Consider the following 15,772-nt stretch of genomic DNA (forward strand, 5'->3'; position numbering starts at 1 on the left):
AGACAGGCCTAGGATTAGGGTTGCCACCTCTTCAGGATTGCCCTGGATTCTCCAGAAATTAAAGATTAATCTCCGGGACACTGTTGTGAGCGACCTGGAGAGAAATATCATTGGAGGATTAAACACAGAGTTTATTAAAAAAAAAAATCTTTGAATAGTTTTGTTGTTAATTATAAAACCACTAAACATGGGGGAGAAAGGCTGATTGACTGACAATCATCCAATCAGCAAACAGAGAGCCTTTTAGCTTGTCGATTGGCCATTGGGGCAAAGCACCGTGAAGATTGGCGTGTCAGGCAACCAATGATAATGGGGGGCAGGGCACCACACGGACAAACAGATGCTAAAGACAAATCATTTAGGGTGAGATGGGGAAGGTGGGAGGATATCGTGAAAACACAGCAAGGAGCGAGATTGGAAGAAGAGTTGAGGGAAATGAAGGGGGTGTTGGTGCCCAGGAGCTGTTAAAGGTTGTGATCCTTCACACCTGAAAGGAATAAAAAAAAGTTTTTGGTTAAAAATGAAATGAAACTGTGGAGCAGGACAGCTTTGAGTTAGAGTGAGTCTGTGCTGCTGGAGAGAGAGGTGGAGAGTGTGCATGTCATGATGCATGGCACTGAGTGCGGATCTCAGGATGTGGAGGAATGGTAAATATCTTGGAGATATCTGTAATCATGGGTTGATCCGAAACACAAAGGGTGGAATTGCAGTTGGAATCCATGTGGAATAAATTGGAGCCAGAGGCAGTTGCTGAGGAAGGAGATGTGGCTGTGATAGTGAGTTTTGGTGGGTACCTGGTCAAACACAAGAAAGGAAATAGAAAATAATGAAAGTGAAAAGGTAAAAGAGACAAATGAGAATTCCATCGGAGAGCAAAGCGGAACTTCTTCAAGGTGGGCATTCCTGGAAGAGGGGGCGGCAGTGAATTAAACACTAATACGAGGATGAGCAATGATGAGATTGTATGGGCAAGACTACATGAGGATTGGCATGACAGCCGACCAATGGCAAAGGCGCAACAGTGAGGTCAATAGAGGCAGGAGGTCATGTGATGAAACCCCAGAATATGTCCAACTGGACTTGGCATCACTTAGAGAGGATGTCTGTTTGACTGGGCAAAAGGTGCCAGATACAAGAATTAAATACATGAAGTAATTTCATTTTAAAAGGATTTATTAATATTTCTGACATATATATAGATACATTAGGAAGGGATATAACAAGCTAGCAAAGATAAAGAAACAAAACTAAAAGCCAACCTCACTGTATTATAAAGTGTTGTTTATGTTACATTAAATCATTTTCCTTACACAAACAGTCCGACAATCTCACAGAGCTGTGCGGTCCTGCATTGCTAGAAATGATTGATGGAAATGGAGTTCCTCAGATTCATACACTGAACGTCATCGATATACAAACTGTTTGTTTTGATTTCAATCTCCTCCTCTAAGGCCAACTGATTGCGTCGCAGACCCTTCAATTCAGCCTCAGCCTGTGCCAGAGTTTCCCGCAGCCTGTACAGCAAAACAGTCAATCCCACTATTGTGTTTCAAGACAGTGAGACATTCCCTCCCAGGACAACACCTCAATGTTATAAATTAAACCTTGATCCTCTTTTATCAACACAGGGTTAGATACAGAGTAAAGCTCCCTCTACACTGTCCCCCATCAAACACTCCCAGGACAGGTACAGCACGGGGGTTAGATACAGAGTAAAGCTCCCTCTACACTGTCCCCATCAAACACTCCCCAGGACAGGTACAGCACGGGGTTGGCTGCTGCCTAATTGGATTGCTCAGTGCTGATTGCAGCAACGAGGTGCAGCTGATTGCTGCAGTCAGTCAGTTGGCAAAAAAAAAGAGAAAATAAAATTAAAACAAAAAAAAAACCCGGGTTAGATACAGAGTAAAGCTGCCTCTACACTGTTCCATTAAAACACAGGAATTATTTGCAGGGCTATGGGGAAAGAGCCTGGGAGAACGGGACTAATTGAATAGCTCTTGCCAAGCATTGGCAAAGACATAAGGGGCGAAATGGCCTCTTTCTGTGCTGTTTGATTGTAACCATCTACCTGTGATGGCCCAGAGCCATTTACATTCTCCTGCTTCTACAGTGTGGGAGACTTAGAACGTTCTCTTTCCCCAACCAGCCCCCCCAACCCCCAAGCTCTGTAACTCACCTGTTCACATTATCTGTAATCTCCTTCACCTCACCGATCAGCCGATACTGTGCCGGGTCTCGGACCAGCTCCACGTTCGGCCGTTTAGTCCGCGTGTCCAGGCGTGTCTGAGCCACCATCATGGGTCCTTCCTCGTCCATGATGGCCTTCTTCAGCAGGTCAATGTTCTTTTCCTGCTTTGAAATCTCATCCAGCACCTGAGGGAGAGTGAAAACTCCATAAAGTTGGACAGGACACTGGGTACACAGAACTCCAGAAGTGAATAAAATTGTTCATAACATTGCTGGATATCTATTAATGATCTGGACTCGGGTGTACAGGACATCACTTCACAAGTTTGAAACCTGGAAATATAGTAAACAATGAGGAGGGTAGTAACAGACTTCAGGAGGGCAGAGACAGACTGGGTGAAATGGGCAGATACATGGCAGATACAGTTCAATTCAGAGAAGTGCGAAGTGATACATTTTGGGTGGAAGAATGAGGAGAAGTAACAGAAACTAAATGGTACAATTTTAAACAAGATGCAGGAACAGAGAGATCTGGAGGTGTTTGTACACAAATCATTAAAGGTGCAGGACAAGTTGAGAAGGCTTTTAAAGCGTACTTTATTAATAGAGGCATAGAGTACAAAAACAAGGAAATTATGCGCAACCTTTATAAATCACTGGTGAGGCCTCAACTATTGTTTCGGGCACCACACTTTGGGAAGTATGTCAACACCTCTGAGAGAGTGCAGAAGAGATTTACCAGAATGTTATCAGGAATGAGGGACTACAGTTACATGAAGAGACTGGAGAAACTGGAATTGTTTTTCTTAGAGTGGCAAGAGCTAAGGAAGGATTTAAGAGAGGTGTTTAAAATGATGAAGGGTTTTGATAGAGTAAATAGAGAGGTGTAGGAGAGCATGCCAGGAGCAGCACCAGGCATACTTGAAAATGAGGTGCCAATCTGGTGAAGCTACAACACGTGTGCTAAACAGTGAACACAGCAAGCTATAAACAGAGTGAAGCGACCTCACAACCAACAGATCAGATCAAAGTTCTGCAGTGTGCCACATCTAGTTGTGAATGGTGAACAATTAAGCAACTAATGGGCTCCTTGAACATCTCCATCCTCAACAATGGGGGAGCCCAGCACATCAGTGCGAAAGATAAGGCTGAAGCGTTTGCAATATCTTCAGCCAGAAGTGCTGAGTTGATGATCCATCTCAGCCTCCTCCTGAAGTCCCCACCATCACAGATGTCAGACTTCAGCCAATTCGATTCACTCCGCATGATATCAGGAAACGGTTGAAGGCACTGGATACTGCAAAGGCTATGGGCCCTCAAAACATCCCTGCTGTACTGCTGAAAACAAAAACTGAAAATGCTGGAAATACTCAGCAAAATGATTCTGACGAATGGTCACAACCTGAACCGTTAACTCTGCTTCTCTCTCCACAGATGCTGCCAGACCTGCTGAGTACTTCCAGCACTTTCTGTTTTTGTTTCAGATTTCCAGCATCCACGGTATTTTGCTTTTGTACTGCTGAAAACCTGTGCTCCAGAACTAGTCCCGCCCCTAGCCAAGCTGTTCCAGTACAGCTACAACACTGGCATCTACCCGACAATGTGGAAAATTGCCCAGGTATGTCCTGTCCTCAAAAAGCAGGACAAACCCCAACCCAGCCAATCACCGCCCCATCAGTCTACTCTCAATCATCAGCAAAGTGATGGAAGGTGTCATCAACAGTGCTATCAAGCAGCACTTGCTCAGCAACAACCTGCTCAGTGACGCTCAGTTTGTGTTCTGCCAGAGCCACTCCGTTCCAGATCTCATTACAGCCTTGGTCCAAAGATGGACAAAGAGCTGAATTCCAGAGGTGAGGAGTGATTCCCCTGGACATTAAGGCAGCATTTGACTGAGTGTGGCATCAAGGAGCCCTAGTAAAATTGGACTTAATGGGAAAACTCTCCGCTGGTTGGAGTCATACCTAACACAAAGGAAGATGGCTGTGATTGCTGGAGGCCAAACATCTGAGCTCCAGGACATCACTGCAGGAGTTCCTCAGGGTAGTGTCTTAGGCCCAACCATCTTCAGCTGCTTCATCAATGACCTTCCTTCAATCATAAGGTCAGAAGTGGGGATATTCGCTGATGATTGCACAATGTTCAGCACCATTCACGACTGCTCAGATACTGAAGCAGTCAGTGTAGAAATGCAGCAAGACCTGGACAATATCCAGGCTTGGGCTGGTAAGTGGCAAGTAACAATGCATCCAGTTCTGGTCACCACACTTTAGGAAGGATGTGAGGGTCCTTGAGAGGGTGCAGACGAGATTTTCCAGAATGGTTCCAGGGATGGGGAATTTTAGTTACAAGGTTAGGTTGGAGAAACTGGGGTTGTTCTCCTTGGAGCAAAAGAGATTGAGGGGAGGTTTGATTGAGTTGTACAAGATTGTGACAGGTTTAGATAAGGTAGACAAAGAAAAGCTGTTAACATTTGCAGGTGGTACAATGACTAGGGGACACAGATTAAGGTTTTGGGCAAGAGATGTGGAGGGGGGGATGTGAGGAGGAACCTTTTTTACTCAGCGAGTGGTAATGACCTGCAACTCGCTGCCTATGAGGGTGGTGGAAGCAGAGATGATGATTAATTTCAAAAGGAAATTGGATGGGCACTTGAGGGAAAAAAACTTGCAGGACAAGAGTGGGGGAGTGGGACTGACTGGATTCCTCGACAGAGAGTCGTCAGGGACTCAATGGGCTGAATGGCCTCCTCCTGTGCCATTATGACTCTGACATTCATGCCCACAAGTGCCAGGCAATGACCATCTTCAACAAGACAGAATCTAACCATCTCCCCTGGAGGTTCAATGACATTACCGTCGCTAAATTCCCCTCCCCCCCCACCCCGCCCCCATCAACATCCTGGGGGTTTACCATTAACCAGAAACTGAACTGCACCAGCCATCTAAGTACTATGACTACAAGAGCAGGTCAGAGGCTGGGAATTCTGCAGCCAGTAACCCACCTCCCCAAAGCCTATCCACCATCTACAAGGCACAAGTCAGGAGTGTAATGGAATACTCTCCACTTGTCTGGATGGGTGCAGCTCCAACAACACTCAAAAAGTTCGACACCATCCAGGACAAAGCAGCCCGCTTGATCAACACCCTATCCATTGCCTTAAACATTCATTCCCTCCACCACCAATGACCAGGAGCAGCAGTGTGTACCATCTATAAGATGCACTGCAGCAACTCACCATGCCTCCTTCGACAGCACCTTCTAAACCAGCGACCTCTACCACCTAGATTTGGAACTATATCACCGTTCCTTCACTGTCGCTGGGTCAAAATCCTGGCACTCCCTTCCTAACAGCACTGTGGGTGTACCTACCCCACATGGACTGCAGCGGTTCAAGAAGGCAGCTCACCACCACCTTCTCAAGGACAATTAGAGATGGACAATAAATGCTGGCCTGGCCAGTGACACCCACATCCCATGAATTAATAAAAAGTAATTTCCTTTGGGAGTTATGGTAGCATAGTGGTTATGTTACAGGGCTAGTTATCCAGCAGGCCTGGGTTAGTGTTCTGGAGACATGTGTACAAATCACACCATGGGGAATTTAAATTCAGTTAAGTATTAAATAAATCTGGAATAAAAAGCTAGTCTCAGTAATAATGACTAAGAAACTACTGAATTGTCATAAAAACCCAACTGGTTCACAAATGTCCTTTCGGGAAGGAAATCTGCTGTCTTTACCCACTTAGGCCTGTGTGTGACTCCAGGCCCACAGAATGGTGGTTGACTCTTAACTGCCCTTTGAAATAGAAACATAGAAAAATAGGAGCAGGAGTAGGCCATTCGGCCCTTTGAGCCTGCTCCGCCATTCAATACAATCATGGTTGATCATCCAAGCTCAGTAACCTGTTCCTGCTTTCTCCCCGTATCCCTTGATCCCTTTAGCCCTAAGAACTATATCTAACTCTTTCTTGAGTATATTTAATGATTTGGCCTCAACTGCTTTCCATGGTAGAGAATTCCACAGGTTCATCACTCTTTGGGTGAAGAAATCTCTCCTCAGCTCAATCCTAAATGGCTTATCCCTTATCCTTAGACTGTGACCCCCGGTCCTGGACTCCCCCGCCATTGGAAACATCCTTCCTGCATCTAGTCTGTCCAGTCCTGTTAGAATTTTGTAAGTTTCTATGAGATCTCCTCTCATTCTTCTAAACCCCAGCGAATACAAGCCTAAACGACCCAATCTCTCTTCATATGTCAGTCCCGCCATCCCAGGAATCAGTCTGGTGAACCTTTGCTGTACTCCCTCCATGGCAAGAACATCCTTCCTCAGATAAGGAGACCAAAACTGCACACAATACTCCAGATGTGGTCTCACCAAGGCCCAGCAAGTCACTCAGTCATAGGATGAGCTATAAATACTGGCCTTGCCAGCAATGCCTACAATCACAGGAGGGTCAGTAACCAGAGGGACACAGATTTAAGGTAATTGGCAGAAGAACCAGAGGGGGAGATGAGGAGAATTTTTTTTTACACAGTGAGTTGTTGTGATCTGGAACGCGCTGCCTGAAAGGGCGGTGGAAGCAGATTCAATAGTAACTTTCAAAAGGGAATTGGATAAATATTTGAAAGAAAAAAATTTGCAGAGCTGTGGGGAAAGAGCAGGGAGAGTGGGACTAATTGGATAGCGCTTTCAAGGAGCCAGCACAGGCACGATGGGCCGAATGGCCTCCTTCTGTACTGTAAAAATCTACCAAGTGATTATTGACAACACAGTCGGCAGCTGACGTCATCAGACTGCGCCAACCTAAGCACATGCGCAGATTGGCTCCTTCTTTATGCACACGCGTTGTGTTCCGCACTGCCAGGACTGGTTGGGGCACGCGCAGATGACATAACACGGGCAGAGAGCTGGGGTGGGGGAAGCGGGGAGAGGGTGGGGGTAACGGGGAGAGGGCGGGGGTAGCGGGGAGAGGGCAGGGGAAGCGGGGAGAGGGCGGCCGAAGACCTTGATGGTGGCAGGTACGCTCTCCTCCTCCATCCCGCCTGCGCCCCCCCCCCCCATCGCCAGGTCCCGCAGCCCCTGCTCACTCCCCCCCCACCCCCTAAGCTCGGTCACTCCCCTCCCCCCATGCTCGCTCTCTCTCTCCAGCCGTTGTGTGCTGCTGTGTGTTTAGCTTGCCTTCGTGTGATTATTTGAGCAGCGCCATCTTTACTCCTGGCAGCTGCCTGAAGTCGCAGACTGACGTTTTAGTGGCACAGACCGCATTTGAGCATGTGCCACTGCAGCGCCACCTAGTGGTAGCGTTGTCAGCAAACGCAGCCAAAAATCTATGATCACAGGAATTGCAAGATAGATAAAGACCAACACCCATCTAGTTTACCATCCACCATTCTGGTAGGTGTCTCGTACAATAATAGTGTTCACTAGTAATCTCTATTAATGAGCCTACAATAGATCCAGAGAAGGTGCTTCATGGGAACAGAATCAGACAAAATTTGACACAAAGTCACAAAAGGAAATATTAGGGCACGTGACCAAACGCTTGGTCAAATAGGTTGGTTTTACGGAGCATCGTAAAGGAGGTGAGAGCGCGAGGAGAGGTTTCGGGAGGGAATTCCAGAGTTTAGGGCCCAGGCAGCTGAAGGCAGGGCCACCAATGGTGGAGCAATGGCAATGGGGGTCAGCAAGAGGCCAGACTTGGAGGAGCGCTGAGATCTCACAGTATTATAGGGCTTTTAGAGTGAAGACCAAAGTAAGGAAAGTCCTCATCAGGGAACTCCTCTTTGCTGATGATGCTGCATTAACATCTCACACTGAAGAGTGCCTGCAGAGTCTCATCGACAGGTTTGCGGCTGCCTGCAATTAATTTGGCCTAACCATCAGCCTCAAGAAAACGAACATCATGGGACAGGACGTCAGAAATGCCCCATCCATCAATATTGGCGATCACGCTCTGGAAGTGGTTCAAGAGTTCACCTACCTAGGCTCAACTATCACCAGTAACCTGTCTCTAGATGCAGAAATCAACAAGCGCATGGGTAAGGCTTCCACTGCTATGTCCAGACTGGCCAAGAGGGTGTGGGAAAATGGCGCATTGACACAGAACACAAAAGTCCGAGTGTATCAAGCCTGTGTCCTCAGTACCTTGCTCTACGGCAGCGAGGCCTGGACAACGTATGTCGGCCAAGAGCAACGTCTCAGTTCATTCCATCTTCGCTGCCTCCGGAGAATCCTTGGCATCAGGTGGCAGGACCGTATCTCCAACACAGAAGTCCTCGAGGTGGCCAACATCCCCAGCATATACACCCTACTGAGTCAGCGGCGCTTGAGATGGCTTGGCCATGTGAGCCGCATGGAAGATGGCAGGATCCCCAAGAACACATTGTACAGCGAGCTTGCCACTGGTATCAGACCCACCGGCCGTCCATGTCTCTGCTTTAAAGACGTCTGCAAACGCGACATGAAGTCCTGTGACATTGATCACAAGTCGTGGGAGTCAGTTGCCAGTGATCACCAGAGCTGGCGGAGAGTCATAAAGACGGGGCTAAAGCATGGCAAGTCGAAGAGACTTAGCTGTTGGTAGGAAAAAAGACAGAAGCGCAAGGAGAGAGCCAACTGTGTAACAGCCCTGATTACCAATTTTATCTGCAGCACCTGTGGAAGAGTCTGTCACTCTAGAATTGGCCTTTATAGCCACTCCAGGCGCTGCTCCACAAACCACTGACCACCTCCAGGCGCTTACCCATTGTCTCTCAAGACAAGGAGGCCAAAGAAGAAGAAGTTAGGGCTGGAGGAGATTACAGAGGAGAGGAGAGGAGAGGCCATGGAGGAATTAGAACACCAGGGTGAGAATTTTAAAATTCAGGGATTGCTTAACCTGGAACCAATGGAGGTCAGTGAACACAATGGGTGAATGGGATTTGCTGCGTTAGGATACATGTAGCAGAGTTTGGTGAGAGACCGGCTGGGACTGCATTGGAATAATGGAGACTGGAGGTGACAAAAGCATGGGTGAGGGTTTCAGCAGCAACTGGGCTGAGGCAGCCTAGAGATGGGCAATGGTACAGAGGTGGAAGCAGGCAGTCTTAGTGTTGGAGAGTGAGGAATTGCTCTGACAAGTGTGTCTATAGCTACAGAGACATTGCAGGCACCTACCTTATTGAGATGCTTTTCCAGTTTGCATTTTGCATCTCTTGTTTCTTGAATGCGGAATTTAAAGGCACGATTCACAGCCTCCACTTGTTTCCACATGTCATCTGTAGTCTGTGATAAGATGCCATCAATCAGGGAACGCATCGCAGTTGAGTTATTTTTCTGTTTGTCAGCATTCACGATAGTCGTGTTGGTGAAATCTTGCCACTCCTGGGGAGTGACTGAGCTGTAAAAACAGAGCAAAGATATTGATAGATAGAACAGAGCAACAGGAGGAGGCCATTCAGCCCCTCAAGTCTGTTACGTAGGGACAGGAGGAGGCCATTCAGCCCCTCGAGACTGTTACGTAGGGACAGGAGGAGGCTATTCAGCCCCTCGAGACTGTTACGTAGGGACAGGAGGAGGCCATTCAGCCCCTCGAGACTGTTACGTAGGGACAGGAGGAGGCCATTCAGCCCCTCAAGACTGTTACATAGGGACAGGATGAGGCCATTTAGCCCCTCAAACCTCTTCCATTATTCAGTTAGATCATGGTTAATCCAATCCCTGTGCTCCATTTCCCTTGATACCCTTGTCCAACACGAATCTATCGATCTCAGTCTTGGTGGAAGCTCCAACTGATCTCCAGCATCCACAGCCTTTTTGGGAAAGAGAGTTCCAGATTTCCAATATGCTTTAAGTGAAAAAGTGCTTCCTGATTTTACTCTTGAATGGCCTGTCTCTAATTTGAAGATTGTACTCCTGGTTGTAGATTTCCCCCACAATTTCCCCCTTTACCCCTCCTTTGCTGAAGTCACTGACATGGTGGAGCAATGCAATAGGTTATAGAATCGTATGGCACTGAAGGAGGCCACTCAGCCCATTGTGCCTGTGCTGGCTCTTTTACAGAACTATCCAATTAGTCCCACTAACCCTTGCTCTGTCATTTTTTTTATTTTCAACTATTTATCCAATTCCCTTTTGAAAGTTACTATTGAATGTGTCTCCACCATCCTTTCAGGCAAATCACAACAACATGTCATATAAAAAAAATAGTTTCACCCCTCTGTTTTTTTAGCAATGATCCTCGGTCTGTGTCCTCTGGTTACTGGCTCTCCTGTCATTGAACACAGTTCTGTCAAAACTCCTCGTAATGTTGAAATTATAAGGCAAACGGGTATCCTGGAAATTGGGCCATTTTTTAAAGTCGACTCTTTCTTCTGCTAAACTGTCACCTTCAGCAGTTGGAGAACACTCACTATTTCCAGCCCCAACTCCAACCCTGCCACAACCATCCACCTTGAAGGCCAATGGGTCACACGTCTGTCCACATTGTCAAAAATGCTTGACCCTGGCAACTCTGACAGGGTCAGGGACAAGACTATAAAGCTGAGGACATTGTCCCACCATAACAAAGGACAAACTTGCATTTCTAAATGGCTTTCAGCGCTAATTGGAAAGCTCTCTCAGACAGCTAGAACAGGCATGATAGGCTGAATGGTCTCCTGTGCTATATTATTCTCTGGTTCTATAATATATAGACCTTTCACAACCTCGGGATACCCCAAATTGCTTTACAGCCAGCGAAAAACTTTGTGAAGTGCAGTCACTGTTATATAGAAAACATGGCCACTAATTTTCACACAGCAAGATTCCACAAACAGCAATACGGTAATCATCAGATCGTCTGTTTCTAGCTGTTGGTTGGGGTATAAATATTAGCCACAGTTCTGGTGATGGATTGAGATTGTAGATCCTCAGTCCCACTGTCCCTTCTCATCCCTCTTCCCACAACACGCACCAAGACCTGATTCTTGGTGTGGCCCGGAGATTTGCCTCACACTTTCTTCAAATGCCACTCAAAAGCCTTTGACTGTGTGAGGTAGATGACAACTACTTTTCATGAACTGCCCAGTGGAGATGCACCTGAGCTCGACAGGCAAGTGCTAACCCCGTGCCTTGCCAGTGGCCAGTGCAGGTGCCTGGGAGTGATGAGCTGGTAGTGGTGGTGTTTAGTGATAAGGATGGTATTCTGTCTAATGCCAGCTAAGAGACCTTTGTCAGGAGGAGTCTTCCCTCCTTTATATTGCAGAGCTGGCAGCTCCACATTATCCTAAATAAGGCATCATTCCTGCTGTTGAGGGAGCACCAACACTGGGCACCAATGTTTCTGGCCCTAGGGGCTGCTGTTTCTGCACTGGTCTAGAATGTTGTGTTCAGTATCAATGGAATAGATTCCACAGCATTGCGATCTCCTGCACATCAGTACAAGTACAAATCACCCTACAGGAACACAGATATCAGTCTCTCCACCTCCAGCTCTACCTCATTAACATATACTTATATTTCACAGCGTTGAGCGCTGAGTGGTGCGAATGTAAAGCTTGCTTACGTTCCCTCGATCCTAACCACATTGGGTGAGTAGTCGATATTTGAGGAGTTGTTGGTCAGATTGGCAGTGAATTTGTCCACTTTCAGAGCAGTAGCCTTGTCTTTCAGATCCTTCTCCAAGTAAAACATAGCAGATCGATTTAACCTGGAGGTTGAATCAAGAGAGAGTTTGCCGGAAATTTTTTCGGGTTATTACATATGAAGAAAGAAAGAATTTGCATTTCTCCGGCGTCCTTTCACAATCCCAGGACATCCCAAAGCGCTTTACAGCCAATGAAGTACTTTTAAAGTGCAGTCACAGTTCTAATCTAGGAAACAGGGCAGCCAATTTGTTCACAGCAAGACCCCCACAAACAGCAGCTTGATAATGATCAGATCATTTGTTTTTAGTGATGTTGGTTGAGGGATAAATGCCAGCCCCAGGACACCAGGGAGAACTCCCCTGCTCTGATTTCAATAGCGGCCTTTGGGATCTTTTATATCCACCTGAGGGGGCCGAGGAGCCTCATTTCAAAGTCTCATCCGAAAGACAGCACCTCAGCACTCCTTAGTGCCAGCCTGGATTATGGGTTCAGGACTCTGGAGTGTAACTTGAACCTCTGACTCACCGATGAGAGTGCTACCTACTGAAACCCAGCTGACAGCTTAATACATTTTTGGGGGCAAAATTAGAATTAGAACATTACAGCACAGTACAGGCCCTTCGGCCCTCGATGTTGCGCCGACCTGTGAAACCATCTGACCTACACGATTCCATTTTCATCCATATGTCTATCCAATGACCACTTAAATGCCCTTAAAGTTGGCGAGTCTACTACTGTTGCAGGCAGGGCGTTCCACGCCCCTACTACTCTCTGAGTAAAGAAACTACTTCTCACATCTGTCCTATATCTATCACCCCTCAACTTAAAGCTATGTCCCCTCGTGTTTGCCATCACCATCCGAGGAAAAAGACTCTCACTATCCACCCTATCTAACCCTCTGATTATCTTATATGTCTCTATTAAGTCACCTCTCCTCCTCCTTCTCTCCAACGAAAACAACCTCAAGTCCCTCAGCCTTTCCTCGTAAGACCTTCCCTCCATACCAGGCAACATCCTAGTAAATCTCCTCTGCACCCTTTCCAAAGCTTCCACATCCTTCCTACAATGCGGTGACCAGAACTGCACGCAATACTCCAGGTGCGGTCTCACCAGAGTTTTGTACAGCTGCAGCATGACATCGTGGCTCCGAAACTCGATCCCCCTACTAATAAAAGCTAACACACCATATGCCTTCTTAACAGCCCTATTAACCTGGGTAGCAACCTTCAGGGATTTATGCACCTGGACACCAAGATCTCTCTGTTCATCTACACGACCAAGAATCTTCCCATTAGCCCAGTACTCTGCATTCCTGTTACTCCTTCCAAAGTGAATCACCTCGCACTTTTCCGCATTAAAATCCATTTGCCATCTCTCAGCCCAGCTCTGCAGCCTATCTATATCCCTCTGTACCCTACAACATCCTTCGGCACTATCCACAACTCCACCGACCTTAGTGTCATCCGCAAATTTACTAACCCACCCTTCTACACCCTCTTCCAGGTCATTTATAAAAATGACAAACAGCAGTGGCCCCAAAACAGATCCTTGCGGTACACCACTAGTAACTAAACTCCAGGATGAACATTTGCCATCAACCACCACCCTCTGTCTTCTTTCAGCTAGCCAATTTCTGATCCAAAGCTCTAAATCACCTTCAACCCCATACTTCCGTATTTTCTGCAATAGCCTACCATGGGGAACCTTATCAAACGCCTTACTGAAATCCATATACACCACATCCACTGCTTTACCCTCATCCACCTGTTTGGTCACCTTCTCGAAAAACTCAATAAGGTTTGTGAGGCACGACCTACCCGTCACAAAACCGTGCTGACTATCGCTAATGAACTTATTCTTTTCAAGATGATTATAAATCCTGTCTCTTATAACCTTTTCCAACATTTTACCCACAACCGAAGTAAGGCTCACAGGTCTATAATTACCAGGGCTGCCTCTACTCCCCTTCTTGAACAAGGGGACAACATTTGCTATCCTCCAGTCTTCCGGCACTATTCCTGTCGACAATGACGACATAAAGATCAAGGACAAAGGCTCTGCAATCTCCTCCCTAGCTTCCCAGAGAATCCTAGGATAAATCCCATTCTCGACAGGGGCGAGAGTAACAGGGTAGTTGTTATGGGGGACTTTAACTTTCCAAATATCGACTGGAAATACTATAGTTCGAGTACTTTAGATGGGTCAGTTTTTGTCCAGTGTGTGCAGGAAGGTTTTCTGACACAGTATGTAGACAGGCCAACCAGGGGCGATGCCATATTGGATTTGGTACTGGGAAATGAACCCGGCCAGGTGTTAGATTTAGATGTAGGTGAGCACTTTGGTGATAGTGATCACAATTCGGTTAGGTTTACCTTAGCGATGGGCAGGGACAGGTATATACCGCAGGGCAAAAATTATAGCTGGGGGAAAGGAAATTATGATGCGATTAGGCAAGATTTAGGATGCGTAGGATGGGGAAGGAAACTGCAGGGGATGGGCACAATCGAAATGTGGAGCTTATTCAAGGAGCAGCTACTGTGTGTCCTTGATAAGTATGTACCTGTGAGGCAGGGAGGAAGTTGTCGAGCGAGGGAGCCGTGGTTTACTAAAGAAGTTGAAGCGCTTGTCAAGAGGAAGAAGAAGGCTTATGTTAGAATGAGACGTGAAGGCTCAGTTAGGGCGCTTGAGAGCTACAAGCTAGCCAGGAAGGATCTAAAGGGAGAGCTAAGAAGAGCAAGGAGAGGACACGAGAAGTCATTGGCGGATAGGATCAGAGAAAATCCTAAGGCTTTCTATAGGTATATCAGGAACAAAAGAATGACTAGAGTTAGATTAGGGCCAATCAAGGATTGTAGTGGGAAGTTGTGTGTGGAATCAGAGGAGATAGGGGAAGTGTTAAATGAATATTTTGCGTCAGTATTTACAGTAGAGAAAGAAAATGTTGTTGAGGAGAATACTGAGATTCAGGCTACTAGACTAGATGGGATTGAGGTTCACAAGGAGGAGGTGTTATCAATTTTGGAAAGTGTGAAAATAGATAAGTCCCCTGGGCCAGATGGGATTTATCCTAGGATTCTCTGGGAAGCCAGGGAGGAGATTGCAGAGCCTTTGTCCTTGATCTTTATGTCGTCATTGTCGACAGGAATAGTGCCGGAAGACTGGAGGATAGCAAATGTTGTCCCCTTGTTCAAGAAGGGGAGTAGAGACAGCCCTGGTAATTATAGACCTGTGAGCCTTACTTCGGTTGTGGGTAAAATGTTGGAAAAGGTTATAAGAGACAGGATTTATAATCATCTTGAAAAGAATAAGTTCATTAGAGATAGTCAGCACGGTTTTGTGACGGGTAGGTCGTGCCTCACAAACCTTATTGAGTTTTTCGAGAAGGTGACCAAACAGGTGGATGAGGGTAAAGCCGTGGATGTGGTGTATATGGATTTCAGTAAGGCGTTTGATAAGGTTCCCCACGGTAGGCTATTGCAGAAAATACGGACGTATGGGGTTGAAGGTGATTTAGAGCTTTGGATCAGAAATTGGCTAGCTGAAAGAAGACAGAGGGTGGTGGTTGATGGCAAATGTTCATCCTGGAGTTTAGTTACTAGTGGTGTACCGCAAGGATCTGTTTTGGGGCCATTGCTGTTTGTCATTTTTATAAATGACCTGGAAGAGGGTGTAGAAGGGTGGGTTAGTAAATTTGCAGATGACACTAAGGTCGGTGGAGTTGTGGATAGTGCCGAAGGATGTTGTAGGGTACAGAGGGACATAGATAGGCTGCAGAGCTGGGCTGAGAGATGGCAAATGGAGTTTAATGTGGAAAAGTGTGAGGTGATTCACTTTGGAAGGAGTAACAGGAATGCAGAGTACTGGGCTAATGGGAAGATTCTTGGTCGTGTAGATGAACAGAGAGATCTTGGTGTCCAGGTGCATAAATCCCTGAAAGTTGCTACCCAGGTTAATAGGGCTGTTAAGAAGGCAT

The 15,772-nt window shown here is 46.6% G+C and overlaps 1 protein-coding gene across 1 annotated transcript in view; it reads right to left on the minus strand.

Annotated features, from left to right (window-relative positions):
- Nucleotides 1-1,189: 1,189 nt before the first annotated feature.
- The window catches only part of tekt1 (tektin 1), a 39,607-nt gene continuing 25,024 nt past the window's right edge, over nt 1,190-15,772 (minus strand). Inside the window, exons 5-8 of the mRNA XM_068010002.1 lie at nt 11,718-11,861; nt 9,350-9,572; nt 2,180-2,376; nt 1,190-1,514 (exon numbers count right to left, since the gene is read on the minus strand). Coding sequence (XP_067866103.1) covers nt 1,355-1,514; nt 2,180-2,376; nt 9,350-9,572; nt 11,718-11,861 — 724 coding nt within the window. The 3' untranslated portion in view covers nt 1,190-1,354. The remainder of the gene's footprint in view (nt 1,515-2,179; nt 2,377-9,349; nt 9,573-11,717; nt 11,862-15,772) is intronic.

The sequence above is a fragment of the Heterodontus francisci genome, chromosome 30 (assembly GCF_036365525.1).
Source record: "Heterodontus francisci isolate sHetFra1 chromosome 30, sHetFra1.hap1, whole genome shotgun sequence".
Taxonomy (NCBI): domain Eukaryota; kingdom Metazoa; phylum Chordata; class Chondrichthyes; order Heterodontiformes; family Heterodontidae; genus Heterodontus; species Heterodontus francisci.